The following is a 16,132-nucleotide window of genomic DNA, read 5'->3' on the forward strand; positions in this document are numbered from 1 at the left end:
GGCAGCTCCTCCCCGGGACTATGGCGCCCCTCCCCGGCTCCATTCATGTACCGCAGCAGAGCCGCCCCCCTGCACACACAGGAGGCTGCTCACACGCCTCACAGAGTCCATGGCGGTGTCACTCCTCAATGGGACGCTATCTGGCTGGGGTCCACCCGCTCATGTGTCCGGCTTCTATAACCACGTTCACACAAGACGGCTCTGAAGACTTTTTACCTCAAATAAATGATGGGCATAGTACAGGCTGGTCCTCTGTGATACAGCTGCTGCCTCCTTTGTATCTGGGAAATAACATTATACCTCCTATCAGTTGGTTTATCTTATGCCAATATTGTGCCATGCCTTCTTTCTGCAAAACCACCAGCCCTTTTTGCCGCTTAGGCTGCTTTCACACATGGCAGTTTTTGTGCCAAAGCCAGACGTGGGTTCAAATGGAAAACATATTTTAAATGTGGTATTTTTCCCATTAAAACCATATGATTTATCAATCGTGATTCAATGATTTCTTATTCAGGGTGGCTATCACACACAACATATCACAGTGAATTTTCTGCTGCGGATACGTAGCAGATACGCAGCAGATTTGATGTAAATAGCTGAACACAGCATCAAATCTGCACCATCAAATCTGCTGCAGATCTGCTGCGCATTGTTTGTGTGAATTGAATTGCGCCGTTTCCTCAGTGTGAACTGGCCCTTAGGGTGCTAACACACACAAACAATGCGCAGCAGATCTGCAGCAGATTTGATGGTGTGTTCAGTTATTTACACCAAATATACACACAATTTACACACAAAAATTCACTGGGATAGGTGTGTGTGAAGCTACCCATAAACATAATTTTTTTTTTTTTTTTTTTTTTTAACTCAGTTTTATTAAAAATGTATATAAATGCAGTACAAAAGAGAATTGGCATAGGTATCATCAAGAAAGGAAAGTCATGAGCAATTCCATCATAGTCAATAGAATGGTAAGCATGACAAGAGGTGCTGCATACAGGTGACTTACATTCAGAAATAACTCGTTGCAAACATAAATGTAAACATAAATATAACTGAGGTGATTCAATGACACACTTTAACACGTTAAGTCCTATCCGGGGGGGATGTTGTCAGGTGTGAGTCCTTCCACGCGCCCCATACTTTAGCAAATTTTTTAGGGCATTTACGGTGCAAATACACAATTTTATCATACATCATTACGGTGTTGACCTGTTTTTTCCACATGGAAAGATTAGGGGGACGGGGGTCCATCCATCTGATGGCGATGGACTTACGAGCGAGAAATAACGTCTCTCTTAGAAAGGTGCGCTGGTGGGGCGTCCAGACCTCCTCCTCCAACAGGCCGAACAGGCATACTGATGGTGACAATGGGACCGGCATTGATAGGACCGAGGACAGCAGCTGTATTACCGAACCCCAGAAAGAGGCAAGAGATGGGCATGTCCACACCATGTGCCAGAAATCTGCAGGACCAGTCTGGCACCTGGGACATATAGGGGCTGGAATGCGCCCCATACGGAATAACCGTTGGGGTGTTAGGTATGCTTGGTGGATAAAATACAGTTGGATTAGCTTGTTATTAGCTGCTGGGGATACGTGTCTGTGAGACTCCAATAGGGCCTCACAGTCCTCGTCATCAAGAGTAGGGATGTATGTTTTCCATCTATCTAGCGCCGGAAGAGGGCTGGACGCCACCACCGCAGTGATCAGGTGAGAGTAGAGAGTGGAGACTAGGCCTCCTGGACCTTGGGATCTAATTACCCCTATCAAGGGGTGCGAGGACAATGAGGTCGCTGGGTTGGGGAACTGTGCGTTCAGGGCATGGCGCAATTGGAGATATCTAAAAAAGGAGGTACGCGGGATACCAAAGGATTCTCTTAGGGAGTCAAAGGTTCGTATGGCATGGTCTACATACATGTCACTCACATATAGGACCCCTATCTGTGCCCAATAGTTCTGTTCAGGGAGGGATAACAAATGCGGGAGAGAGTGGTTATTCCATAGTGGAGCCTCCACGGGGGTTCCCTGAAACCGCAGTTTGTTTCCGGCCGCTGACCAGACTATGCGACCCACTTTGTGGGCTGGTAGAGCCTGTACTCGGGGGCAGGAAGATGCCTCCAAGTAGGACCACAAAGATATCGGGGAGATGAAGTCCAACAGGTGTTGGTCGGGAGAGGAATCCGGGTTTACCTGCAGCCATGGGTTCAGGTATTTCAACTGCCCAGCGAGATAGTAAAGGTACATATTAGGGAGGGACACGCCCGCATCATCCTTTGGGTAAACATAATTTTTTAACCAAAACAAGAATAAAAAAACTGCAAAAAAAACTTGTGCATTTTATATTTTTCTATGACTTTTTTTTGCAGAATTATTCTGCAAAAAAATAAAAAAATTAGTTACACAAAAATGGGGCATTTTGCCTAAGAGTAAAAAATACTCCATTCAGTTGTCGTGCTGTGGTTGTCCATATGCTGTAAATACATCAGAGGTGCTGCTGTTAGAGGGAACTGACCGCTAGAAAAGACTTACACAACTACTTAGCTATGTAAGGGCACTGACACCCTTCAGGATTTTTATTAAAGGGTGTCCATTCTGAAAAAAAAAATGGCAGGAAATTTTAGATCCTGTCCTATTTTATCCCAGCTCTGAAGTGTCAAGGAGGTCAGGAGTATTCTGGCCACACCTCTATGACATAGTAATGAAAAAAAGCCATTTATTTTAGGTGATTGCTGACTAAGGGTCCATTTACACAGAAAGATTATCTGCCAGATTATCTGCCAAAGATTTGAAGCCAAAGCCAGGAATGGATTTGAAAAGAGGAGAAATCTTAGTCTTTCCTTTATGACCTGATCTCTCTTCATAGTCTGTTTCTGGCTTTGGCTTCAAATCTTTGGCAGATAATCTGTCAGATAATCTTTCTGTGTAAATGGACGCTAAGTAAACTAAAATAAAAGTATAGTCACACAAGGCAATACAACGATGCAGGCTTTTTGCAGACAAAGCTAGGAGTAAATAAAAAAGTTAGAGGTAGATCCTTTCCTATATATCTCACTTCCTTTATGACAATCCCCCAGTGGTAACTCAAAATCTCCAATTATATGTTAGAATTGTTGATTTTGCTGCAAAACCATCCACAGCTACATTTACTACTGCATTTTTAACATGCTGATTTTTTTTTTTAAATTACAAAGTGACAATGAAACTTTAAATTAAAGGAACTTTTTTTTTGGACAGTGTATGTGACAAAATACATGCATGTTCTGGCACATCTTCCAGGACATATGTATTATACATTTGTATAAAAATGTTTTTGTTTTTTTAAAGTTTCAGACATTTTTTGAGGCTTAAATGTTTTAACATAACTACAGGTATATATGCTAGCAACCTCAGACTGGTGGAGTCTGACCACTGCCCCCTTACTAAATCTTAGAGGAAAGGCACCACCCCCATATAAATGCTGACTGGTACAGAACAGTCCTCCATGTGTCTGCAGAACTAAGCAAGGCGTCTATCCCTTTTAATAATAAATAGATGTGCTTTGACAAGAAGGTTCCTCTCAGGTCACCAATCTGATATTAACCAAGTCCTTGTACATGAACATCCAATTAGTTTGGAATGCTTACCATAATATTAACATACCAGGCTGCAGGAAGTCTGCGTGGGAGTAAAATTAAACTAACAGAGTTGAATATTCTTAGGTGATGGTAGCAGGGATGCTTTAAGAAATATATGTGGTGGTATACATTTGTATATGACAAGCTCTCACAAGTAGATTTGTTACTATAGGTTTGGTTGTGAATTGAATGATTGTTAGTGAACACTATATGATATTTATAAACATTGAGAAGAATTATGGGAAACAATGTTACAAAATATTGCAGGAATTAGACAAATGCTGAGATATTATATCTTTAGTTTTAGGGGGTATATATGTTGCAGTGAAATGATAGAATCAGGGATTTTATCAATTCACTAAATGACCGCACCATTCCATCATTTACCTAGGGAATTAATCAAATCACAGACCCCTTTCAGGGAAATGATGGAATGAACTCTATGATTTACCCCTGCAACATAGAATTTGTTTACCGTATCTCCTCTCTGCTCCCCCTGGCCTGTCCCATTTGCTCCCCGTCTGCCTCCGCTGCCTCTCTGCCCCCCGTACCGCTTGCTTCCCCTGCTACACGTCTCCCTCTCCCGCGGCCTGTCCGCTCCCGCCACCGTCTGCCTGCCAGGAGGTAATTAACTCCGCTCCCTGTCTGTCCCGCCCTGCGACATGCCTCCTGCTCCCCCAGCCCGTCCTCTCTGCTCCCTGTTTGCCCCAACGCCGTATGCCTGCCGGGAGGTGTGCCGCTCTGCTCCCCGTCAGCCGCGTCGCCATATGCCTGCTGGGGAGGCCTGCCGCTCTGCTCCTCCGTCCGCCCTGCCACCATATGCCTGCCGGGCAGGTGTGCCACTCTGCTCCCCCTGTCTGCCTCCGCCACCATATGCCTGCCAGGAGTTCCCATTCGCCGCCGCCCCCCCCCATACGCCTGCTGGGAAGGCGTGCCGCTCTGCTCCCCCATCCGCCTCCACCGCCAAACGTAGAGCCGGGCGACTCCTTGATTGTTCATTCCTTCTTTCCTTGAAAGGGGTCAAGCATTTGATCAAACCCCTAGGGAAATGATGGAACAGCGCGTTTATTCCATCATTTCCTGGGATTTGATCAAATGCCTCAATTCTATCATTTCACTGCAACATAAATATTTTTCCCCTTGCCATTTGGTGATGTTGCCCTTTTAGCAACCAATGTGCTAATGTAAACGGATGGTTTTCATATGATTGCTGGTCTTTTGCATGATATATGATATTTTTGTATGAGCATTGTTTTCTCTTCTGGGGTTGTTCTTGGTGTCTGTGTACCCTATACATGTTTACAAAAATGTAATAAACTTTAGAGAAAAAAATGTGCTAATGTAAATGGTAAATGTAAAACTCATGCAAGATTGGAAGTACCTGTTATATTTATGATGACGGTATGCTGCGAAAGAGAGGAACAACATGCTATTTAGTAACCAGTATTGCATGCACCCACACATACTGGCTTCATTTTTCCAAGCTCCCCTTCAAGTTTGTGCCAGAGCTGGTAATTGGGGGTGAGACACACACACACACTGCGCTCTCTGTCCATTACCCGAGATGTGACAGAGAAGAATAAGGCACTACTGTTTACTTATGTCCGGTAGTGGAGTGGGTCAGGAAGGGAACTGCTGTTACTGGCACACAGACACTGAGCACTTGTCTGCAGGTGTGGAGCTATGTACTTGGATAGGACTGTTTTTGTTGTTATTAATATTCAGTGCATGTCATGGATCCTATTTTCCATAATATTATATAACTGATTTATATCATTCTATACATCTGCATTTTTAAATGCTTATTATGTACCAGATCTAACTTGTTGTCATGAAATCTCTGGAATATGTCAAAGATATTAAGTTAAATGTCAATTGGGTGGAGGCGGCCATAGTGGTAATGACTTAGGATCAATAACAGGACATGCACAATCCTCACAGATCATTCCTGGTCATCAACTATAATCTTTGACTTAGCTACATTTAGCGAGTTTGTATTCCATGGAACAGCAGTAAGTTATTCACCAGGGTGATAGTCTGTATAAGGACCCATACACACATCCATTTATTCTCCATGACCCTCAAATGCAGAGAAAAGGGGGGAGGGCCAAATGTCTTGTGCAAAATCTTGGAGGCAGCTGTGTGATGTACAAACAAGGGAAGAGTATATGGGAGGACATGGGAGCATCAAAAGGTTGAGTGATATCAGGTCAGAGATATATGGAGGGGGCAGGTTGGGGATGTCCTTGTATGTCGTGGTCAACAATTTAAAATGAATCCATTGGGCAATAGGGAAGGGGAGAGAGGTATAGCAAGAGGAGAGGTGGACTAGTTGGGCAGTGGAGTTGACTATAGACTAGAGGGCAGCAAGGATGTTAGATGGAAAGTCAGAGAGGAGGATGTTGCAGTATTCCAAGTGGGAGACAATGAGTGTGTGTACCAGCCGTTTTGCTGAGTCAGGCTTGAGAAAAGAGCTGATTCAGTAAATGTTTTTGAGATAAAAATGACCGGAGTTGATCAGGGTCTGAATGTGCGGTTTAAATGACAGGGCACAGTCAAAGGTGACCCCAAAGATTGTGGACTTAGGGGTCAGAGGAAAAACTAGCTGGATACTTGTGGATGGTGGGGAAAAGCGCACACATAGTAAAAGGGAATGACAATATCGCTTTAAAGGGGTAGTCCAGCCAGGACCCCTTTTTTTCAGAATGCCGGGGAAGGGGTAGGTGAAAAAAAATAACATCCACTCACCTGCATGGCATGCACAATGCCTCCCACATTCCACCACTACCGTTTCAATGCAGAGTGGGCCTACGGCATCACGTCTCAATACCAGGAAGCGGCTGCACACCAGAGTGGCAAAATGCAGGCAGCAGCTTGGGAGACAGGAAGGTAAGTGGATGTTATTTCTTTTCATCCACATCTTCCTCAGACATTTTGAAAAAAAGGGGTCCTGGCCAGACTGCCCTTTTAACGCCCCTTTGCTTCTAAACGAAATGGATAAAAGGTAAATCAAGGCTTTCCTCATCTCTTACCGCTCCTAAAGTTCTGGGCAGCTGTCTGCTGTGAATATACTTATTATGCACACAGTGCTGCCCCTACATGTAATCCCTCCCTATTGTCATCAGCAGTTCACTACTTACATCACAGGCTTTTGTAACCCCTTCCTTTCTGTGATCCTGCTGCAGTTTTTCTGTTGTTGTTTTTCTTCATTTTTGTAAAATTGAAACTGAACTGAAATAAGAATGAATATTACCATCATGTTGGTATTAACTACACCATTGAATACACAATTCTTATGCTGATGTCACTTCCTGAGGCTGTTTTGAACTATGCAGGCCACCCACACACACTGTAAGGTTGCATGGCCTATAAGACTTAAGGCCCTAATCCACGGAACGATTATCGTTCATAAACTCGCTCGTTAACGATAATCAATTTGTGGAAGAGGTGTAAACGAGTGAACGACAAAGGCGAAATCGTTATACTGTCGTTCAAAATAGTTTTTCAGAAATCTTTTAGTTGTTCGTAAAAAGGTTTAAAAAAAGTAGGTGTATCGTATGGTCATGATCACCCCGGAGAACGTTTTAAATGACCATGTAACGACCGCAAAATAATCGTTACACTACATATATTGTTCGCGTTCCCACATGTCTTATGTGTTATCGTTCGCTAAAAAAAATAGTTTGCTGATCGTTAACGAGCGGTCGTTGGGGCGAGTTTATGAACAATAATCCGTCCGTGGAATAGGGCCTTGAGAATTTAGTAATTACAAATACAATGCTATGTCCCTATGTATTGGAGGAATTCTCTTTTCATTGTTTTTTTTTTTTTCTGTGCACAATTCAAGGTGGGATGTTCAGCACCTGCTTCTGACTCAGACCACAGGCCAGTCACAGGGTCAGATGCTTCAGAGCTCCTGACTCAGCCAGATCAACTCCTAAGCTCTTTATGCTGCATCAGCACTAGCTGAAAGTGACAGGACCAAAGCTTAACACAGTTCAAAGCATGCAGAGTAAGCAGTTTATTTAGGGTGGTGAGTGTTCTCTGGGCAGTGAATGAAACTAGCTGGTGAATTTACCCCTGTAACATTGTCATATTTAACTCAGAATATGGAATATTTAACTCAGAATATAGAACAGATCGACAAATAAAGAAGTTTGATGGTTCTATGCAAATAATTTGCCGTCTGATAAGAATGTAGTGATTTATTGAAAAGTGGGTGTGGTCTCATTGAAAGGGTGTGACTTAAATGCACCAAAAACACGGAACACTCGTAAGATGCATGGGATTTTCAAAGCACATGAGCCACTCTAATAAAACTGTCACTTTTACAGCCTGTCTAGTCTAGTCATGAGCATAGCAACCAAAGACAGCATAACTTTTTTTTTCTTTTTTAAAGAACACTAAGATATTAAAGCTTTTCTGTGAAATTGTTGCCATGGGCAAGTTTTTATTTTTTAGATTTTATAAAATTTTCCCAGAAGTTTAAATTCATCTTTTTCACAATATTTGCTGACAGTATCCAGCATCCAGAGGCTAATAGTGTGTTTACAGGGACGTATTTATCTGACAGATTTTTGAAGCCAAAGCCAGAAATGGATTTGACAAGAGGATAAATGCCACAGCCTTATGTTGGGAGAAGACAGAAGAGTATCTTTAGCAGTATAACTATAATTACCACACATATGTGAAGACAGAATCCATCATCATCCCAATCAGGGTCCTGAAAATGTGGAATATTTACTGATTGATGGTCATGCTTAGAAATCACTAGGACTAATGGATGGGTCGTCTGCTACAAACTACCATTGCACTGAACGTAATTTGAAGCAGATCCATGAGGCCATTTTACAGCACAATTTCAATTATTATTTTTCTTAATAAAAGGAGAATAAAATAAAATGAAAAGATGCCCAAGAAGAGTGGGTCCAAAGAAACAAACAAATAGTAAAACATTAAATCACAAAAAGTTTGCTTGCCATAGCATTAGTCTGATCTGGAAGACATGTGACGAAAATGGAGGTATCCATGAAGCCTCATTTAAGCATCTGACATTACATTTTCCTGCCAAGAGGAAATGGTATTTTCTTTAAAAAGGAACAGAAAGTAGTTATTTCCTGTTCATCGGGGTCTTCTAGTCCTCAGTCAGGCCTACTTGCATGTGCTCTACAAGATTATCTGCTGACCATAACAAATCTATTTATTCTGCACTTGTGTATAATGACAGTGACTATGAATAATTTTACCATATATAGACTGTAAACTTTACTTTGATGAAGTTAAAAAGAGTACAAAAGCGCTGTCACTGCAAATGTATATTTCAGCATATATCCAGGTTTTAGTAAATACAGACTTTCCAGGATACAGCCCTATCATACTACATGTAAATATAAGGCCAATCTGCACTGACAAGCAGGTGTGTCCACCTGGAAAGAAAAACATTTACCTGATCTCAATGGCATCAAACAAAACCTAAGTGGGAAGTTTATGTTATTTTTTTGTACTATTATAATTTTTTATACTATTAGTCCAGTTGAACAATGATTGTTTGTAACCGTTCTATTAATAACCCACCTACTGTCTAATTACCAAGATGCTGTTTTTGTTTGCTGGAATAGGAGTTACCTCCATTCATAGCTTCTTTCCGTGGCTGCTTTCTGTAACAAACAGCTAGTACCCATGGGATTTGTAGTGGGCTCAGCTCTTTGGCCCGCTAGGTAATCTAAACATTATGTATAGGCAAGTCAAATGTTGCACTACACTGTATTCCCAAAAACATTTGGTGGACTTTGTCTTCCCTGCTGCTAACAGAGGCTACAATGCTAATTTCATAGACAGATGCATTGTTATAGGAGGTCTGAACTTTCCAAGGGAATCCAAAGGCCCAGCCCCCACTTAAAGGAGTTATTTTTTATTATAACATATCTTACATTGATATTAGTAGTAGGGCCCCCTGCTGTTCCTTGTTTAGCTGATTTCTGGGTCTACCTTCAGGAGCTACACAGAAATTCATAGAAATACATGTCTTAGGGTGGGTCCACACTGAGGAATTCTCGCGGATAAATTCCGCGGAATTCCTTCGCCCGTACGTGCCCACCTTTCCGCTGGCTCCATAGACACCATTCTATGGGCTGTCTGATTCCGCTGAAAGAATTGACACATCAAGGCGCGCGGCCGTGCGTGCGTACAGGCGACAGAATTTCGCTAAATTTATCCACCCTTTTAGAGAAAATCTTTATATAAAATATCCTTTAGAAGTGCATATAAGATATGTATCAAGCTAAATAAGAAGTATACATTGGGGAAAGTGGACAAGAAAGAACAAGAGGATTCTTTAAATATGTTGTGTGGAATTGATGAAATTAAATAATGTTTGTTTTTGAAAATGTAAAATTAAAAGTTCTTGTAAATTAAAAAAAAAAAATGATGTGAGGTACTTAAGAGTTTTTTTTTCCTTCAGCTTTCCCGTTAGCTATGTCCACTAGCTTCTTTTCAGGTCCTTCTGCCTGGACCGTGCAATCTTGCACTCTTTCTACTTATTCTGATTGTAGAGTGCTGAACACCGGTCTTATGGTCGACGGCAGGAATGAAATGACGTCAATATCTGGAGGTGACTAACAGGCCACGGAGTATAATGTTTGCTGGGAGTAGCATTATAAGTGTATTTATGAGATAACCGATTATGCTAACTGCACAGTAACGTATCTGGAAATCCCGTGTTTTAAGACTTGCAACCGAGACTCCACGGACTCTTGCTTTGCATATTAAAATTTTTGGGGGCATCAGTGGAGACTCTTGATTGAGTACTTCATTGGAGTTTTCTCACTGTTCTCCTTGAGTTCAGTGATTACTGTGTTTTGTTTGTTGATTTGTCATTGCCCCAACTAGCCAGAATCCTGCTCCACACTGACGAGGGGCAAATACCCCGAAATGGCTGTCTGTGGATGGAAGCCTGCCTTGGCAAGCGCTTGTCATGATCGCAATACTCGTACCTTGAGTTAGACATTGACAAAAAGGGGCCACCCAGGTATTTCCCTATTTATGTTCCAATACTCGCAACAGAGTGGGACTTAAGGGGCTATTTAACAGGGTGGTGTGGTGCTCTCCCCATCATGGAGGCACCCCGTGGCAACAGGCTAGAGATATCTGGCTATCCCGTGTTTTGAGACTCGCAACCGAGACACCACGGACTCCTCTTTTGCATATTTAAATTTTTGGGGGCATCAGTGGAGACTCTTGATTGAGTACTTCATTGGAGTTTTTTCACTGTTCTCCTTGAGTTCAGTGATTACTGTGTTTTGTTGCACAGTAACGTAATCATAATTCTTCACTTATGGAAAATGAATGCAGGGTTAAGAACACACAACCCTAATATACTCATGGGGTCATGCTTAAAACATTGGCAATGCCTCACCATACAAGGGTCATGTGATGCTTCCATTTCTATACCCAAAAGCTCTAAACACACAGGAATACACAAAAACATTTTCATTATTTTATTGAATAACTGTGTGGTTCTTGTAGAATAGAAACACTCCATTCTTTGTGTCTGTGTCACAGCCAAAAAATATACATTATATATTTATATTAATAAACCCTCCCAAGAAATTCCCGCTAGTTTAAAGGTTTTTATTTTTTTTCCTTTTTCACAGAAAGCCCTAAATTATCAATTTGTATAGTTAATAAGAAAATATATGTGGAAGTTAAATGAAAAATATACACAAGAAATGTTAACCGATGCAGGCGTGTCCATAAGTGCTGGGACATAACTGTCCTTATCTAGGTTAACTCTTGCCTGTCAAGCCACTCTGCAGTTATCGCTAACGTCTTCTGGCTGATCAGGTGGCAAGAGGAAATGCTGAATGGGTGTCCGTATATGAGGCACTAGGCTGTATGAGGAAGGATCCATCAACGCTCTGCACAGCAATGCGTAACAGACCTGACTCAGCACTGATGGAATTAGCAGAGACTGACAGCATCAAGTAGATGTAGAAGCAAATCGAGATTGTGATTCTAGGGTTTCTAAAAGGCAAGAGGTATAATATTTATATATATTAAAAAAAATGGCAGAAGAGAAGTAGCATAGTTCGGGCTGTAATTCTGTTCCACAGCAGTTAGGATATAACCTTTGCTTCTGGTAGAAATGCTTCCCAGTACTTGGCGAGCTAATAAAATAGAGAAAAATAAAATATTATGTGGTCAATAACAAAAAGCTTTTATGATGCAGTACGTGTCACAATCTTCTACATCTAGATGCATGGCAACAATGGTTCAGTGCATGTGTCTATTAAAATAATGTGAGATAATTACAAGAAGTAGAATAGGCTGACCACAACCTCAAAAAACAACAGTGAAACAGAAAGTAGCATAAACATTACTTACAGTTGTGTTTTCTGTATGGTACTTGCACGTCATCTATAGTGTAAACCTCAATATTCCATAGTTACAAAATCCTGTTCTATAGGCACAATAGTGCCAACATATTCCACAATACTGTACAGACTTTTTAATTACTCATATCAATCCCTAACAGGCTTTATACTCTCATTTCCCTGTATTCTCTATACATATACACAATCTGACCCCCCAAACCACTTGTACCATCAGATAGCTGCTTTTAATCCAAGATCTGTCCTGGGGTCCGTTCGGCAGGTGATGCCGTTATTGTCCTAAAAACAACTTTTAAACTTGCAGCCCTTTGCCAAACAGCCGTGGCCTAGAGTATCTGTGCCCTAACTTTGCACCACCCCTCCGTCCCTTCTCCCCACCCTCTTCATCATAAGGAATGCCAGTGGCAGTACTTTTTCTGTTCCTCTGCAGTGAACACTGCACAGGTGCCGAGTTCTCACAGCTGATGAATAGGAGAATACCTGCCTGGGGCATTCCTAATGAGGAGGAGGACGGGGAGGAGGGACAGAGGTTGTGCAAGCCTGATGCATACACAATCTAGGACACAGTCGTTTGACACAGAGCTGCAAGTTTAAAAGTTGTTTTTTAGGACAATAACTGCATCACCTGCCAAACGGACCTCAGGACAGATCTTGGATTAAAAGCAGCTATCCGAAGGTACAAGCGGTTTGGGGGGGGTCAGATTGTGGGTACAGAGTCACTTTAAAGCAATACCATCTACTCCTTAAAAGGAGTTATCCAGCGTTAGAAAAACATGGTTACTTTCTTCCAAAGACAACACGACTCTTGTCTTCAGTTCAGGTGTGGTTTGTAATTAAGCGCTATTCACTTCAATGGAACGGAGTCACTTAGCCCAGCCCACAGTACAATCATTGGCCACGCACCTTCATGACTTCATAGGCACATAGCCCCACCCCCTTGTCGGCTATTGGAACAAGCTGGCCAAAAGGTCTAGGCCCCACCCCCTCTAGATCAGCCCATACCAATGGGCGTCGAGGGTGCGGTGCCTGTGCGGATGATGTCACAGAGGGTGGGTCCAACGTTGATGTTGTGGGCGGGGCTAAGTGGTGCTGTTGCCGTGAAGCCCCACCCACTTAGTACAATTTACAGCTGATAAAATATCACTTTTTACTTGAACAAGCACCATGACATATGATTTAAAATGAGCTATGAAAACTACAAAATTTACCCATTAAACCTGTGTAGAGAACTCAGAATGCAAAAAGGGGGTGACAGTGTCACTTTAACCCCTTAAGGACAGAGCCTGAAATGGCCTTAAGGACAGAGACAAATTCTATGAATTTGACCAGTGTCACTTTATTCATTAATAACTTCGGGATGCTTTTACCTATCCGGTTGATTATGAGATTGTTTTCTCGTGACATATTGTACTTTACATTTCTGGTAAATTGGAGTCGATACTTATAACAAATCTTTATGAAAAACCCAAAATAATGTGAAAAATTGTGAAAAAATGCATTTTTTCTTTTTTCACGCCATATTGTTCGGAAAATCTGTGAAGCACCTGTGGGGTCCAGATGCTCACCGCACCCCTTGTTACATTCCTTGAGGGGAGTAGTTTTCTAAATGGTGTCCCTTTAGGGGTGTTTTTTATGTTTTGGCACCCCAGAGCCTCTGCCAACCTGAAGTGGTACAGTCAGAAATGACCAAATATAACGGAGGCGTTGAAATTCACTGGGCGCTCCTTTTGTATCTGAGGCTTGTGCTTGCGTCAAATAGCGCAATAGGGCCACATATGGGGTATTTCTATAAACTGCAGAAATGGGGAGATAATTATTGGGGTGCATTTCTCTGGTAATAGGTTTATAATTATGAAAGATATTGGATTACAATAAAATCTCTGCACAGAAAATTTAAATTTTCAAAATTCTTACACACTTAGCTTTTATTTCGGTGACTCCCCTAAAGGGTTAAAACACTTTCTGGATATGCTTTTGCAGAGTTTAGGGGGTGCAGTTTCTGAAATGGGGGACTTTGTGGGGCTTTCTAACACACAGGACCCTCAAATACACTTTAAACCTGAACAGGTCCCTAAAAATATCTGATTTCGAAATTTTACTGAAAATTTGGAAAATTGCTGCTAATGTTTTACGCTTTATATTGTCTAAAAAAACTGAAAGATAGTTTAATAAATGCCGCCAACCTAAAGTAGACATGTTGCTAATGCTATTTAATTTATAATTTATGTGGCATAACCATTTTCTGTATAAGCAAAAAAGTTTCAAAGTTGGAAAATGTATTTTTAACACTAAAACGTTGTTCTAGCCTTAAATTTTTCATTTTCACAAAGGGATAAAAGGAAAAAAAAAAAAAAATCATTTTTTCACTTTCATGGCACAAATGTCCCCATCATCAAGGGGTCCACATCCTCATTGCACCCCTTGTTAGATTCCTTGAGGGGTGCAGTTTCCAGAATGGGGTCACTTGTGGGGGGTTTACAGTGTTTTGGCAGCACGAGGGCTCTGTAAATGCGACATGGCGTTCATCATCCATTCTAGCCAAATCCAACCTCCAAAATCCAAATGGCGCTCCTTCCCTTCGGAGGCTCGCCCTGCGCCCACATGGTGCTTTATGTCCACATGTGGGGTATTTACGGACTCGGGGGAAATTGCTCTACACATTTTGCGTGTTTTTTTCTCTTTTAACCTCTTGTGAAAATGAAAAATTTAAGGCTAAACCAACATTATAGTGTAAAAAATGTAATATATCATTTTCACGCCACATTGTTCCACATTTGTGCCCGTCACCAGTGGGGTCCATATGCTCACTACACCCCTTGTTACATTCCCTGAGTGGTGTAGCTTCCATAATGGGGTCACTTGTGGGGGGTTTCAACTTTCTTGGCAACACAGGGGCCTTTTGAGTGCAACATGGCCCTCAAAATCCATTCCATCCAAATCCAGCCTCCAAAAACCAAATGGCGCTCCTTCCCTTTGGAGGCTTACCCTGCAACCGCATGGCGCTTTATGTCCACATGTGGGGTATTTCCGTACTCAGGGGAAATTTTTTTATCTTTTAGCCCCTTGTGAAAATGAAAAAATCATGACAAGATCAATGATTTAGAGTAAAATTTTTTAAAAAAATTACACTAAATGTTGGTCTAGCCTTGATTTTTTCCATTTCTACAAGGGGTTAAAAAAGAAATAAATGTAAAACGTGTAGGGTAATTTCCCCTGAGTACGAAAATACCCCACATGTGGACATAATGTGCCATATGGGCACAGGGCAAGCCACCAAAGGGACAGAGCGCCATTTAGAGGCTGGAATGGAGGATGGAGGCCATGTCGCAATTACAAAGCTCCTGTGCTGCCAGGACAGTAGAAACCCCCCCACAAGTGACCCCATTCCGGAAACTAAACCCCATAAGGAATCTAACGAGGGGTGCAGTGAGCATATGGACCCCACTGGTGACGGGCACATATGTAGAACATATGCCGTGAAAATAAAAAATACTATTTTTTTTCATTTTCACGGCACAAATGTGCCCGTTACCAGGGGGCCATATCCCGGCTGCCCCCCCTTGTTAGATTCCTTATGGGGTGTAGTTTCCAGAATGGGGTCACTTGTGGGGGGTTTCTACTGTCCTGGCCGCACAGAGGCTTTGAAATTGCATCATGGCATCCTCTAATGGGAATGGCGGCCATACCTATTTAGTTGTGGATAAGGGACAATTCTAATTTATTTGGGGGTATTAGGCCAATTATTAGTTTATAAGGTTGAAAATGACAGGTGTCCATCAAACTCAACCTGTGTTGATCCAGGGGAAGGCAAAAACCCCTCGTGAGGCAGACGACAGTAGCCTCATCACAGGGGAAAAATTCCTTCCCGACTCCATAATGGCAATCAGAATAATCCCTGGATCAACGTGACCCCTGAAATAGGAATAAGGGACAGAATTTAGAAAATGTAGAACTCTAATGACGTGTAGTAGGCCTTGAAGCGATCCAGTATGCAGAGGCCGGGGTGATCAGGACAGGTGTCACACTGGAAAATGGTGTCCTTCCTGATCCCCCTGTTACGCCACACTCTGCACTTCTTCTGGGGTCTCCTGTTCTCCAGTGTGGGGGACGTCACCTGGAAAATGT

At 42.1% G+C, this 16,132-nt stretch overlaps 1 protein-coding gene across 1 annotated transcript in view; it reads right to left on the bottom strand.

Annotated features, from left to right (window-relative positions):
• Nucleotides 1-11,098: 11,098 nt before the first annotated feature.
• The window catches only part of SNX1 (sorting nexin 1), a 32,405-nt gene continuing 27,371 nt past the window's right edge, over nt 11,099-16,132 (bottom strand). Inside the window, exon 15 of the mRNA XM_069956450.1 lies at nt 11,099-11,782. Coding sequence (XP_069812551.1) covers nt 11,732-11,782 — 51 coding nt within the window. The 3' untranslated portion in view covers nt 11,099-11,731. The remainder of the gene's footprint in view (nt 11,783-16,132) is intronic.

This window comes from Dendropsophus ebraccatus, chromosome 1, assembly GCF_027789765.1.
Source record: "Dendropsophus ebraccatus isolate aDenEbr1 chromosome 1, aDenEbr1.pat, whole genome shotgun sequence".
NCBI lineage: Eukaryota > Metazoa > Chordata > Amphibia > Anura > Hylidae > Dendropsophus > Dendropsophus ebraccatus.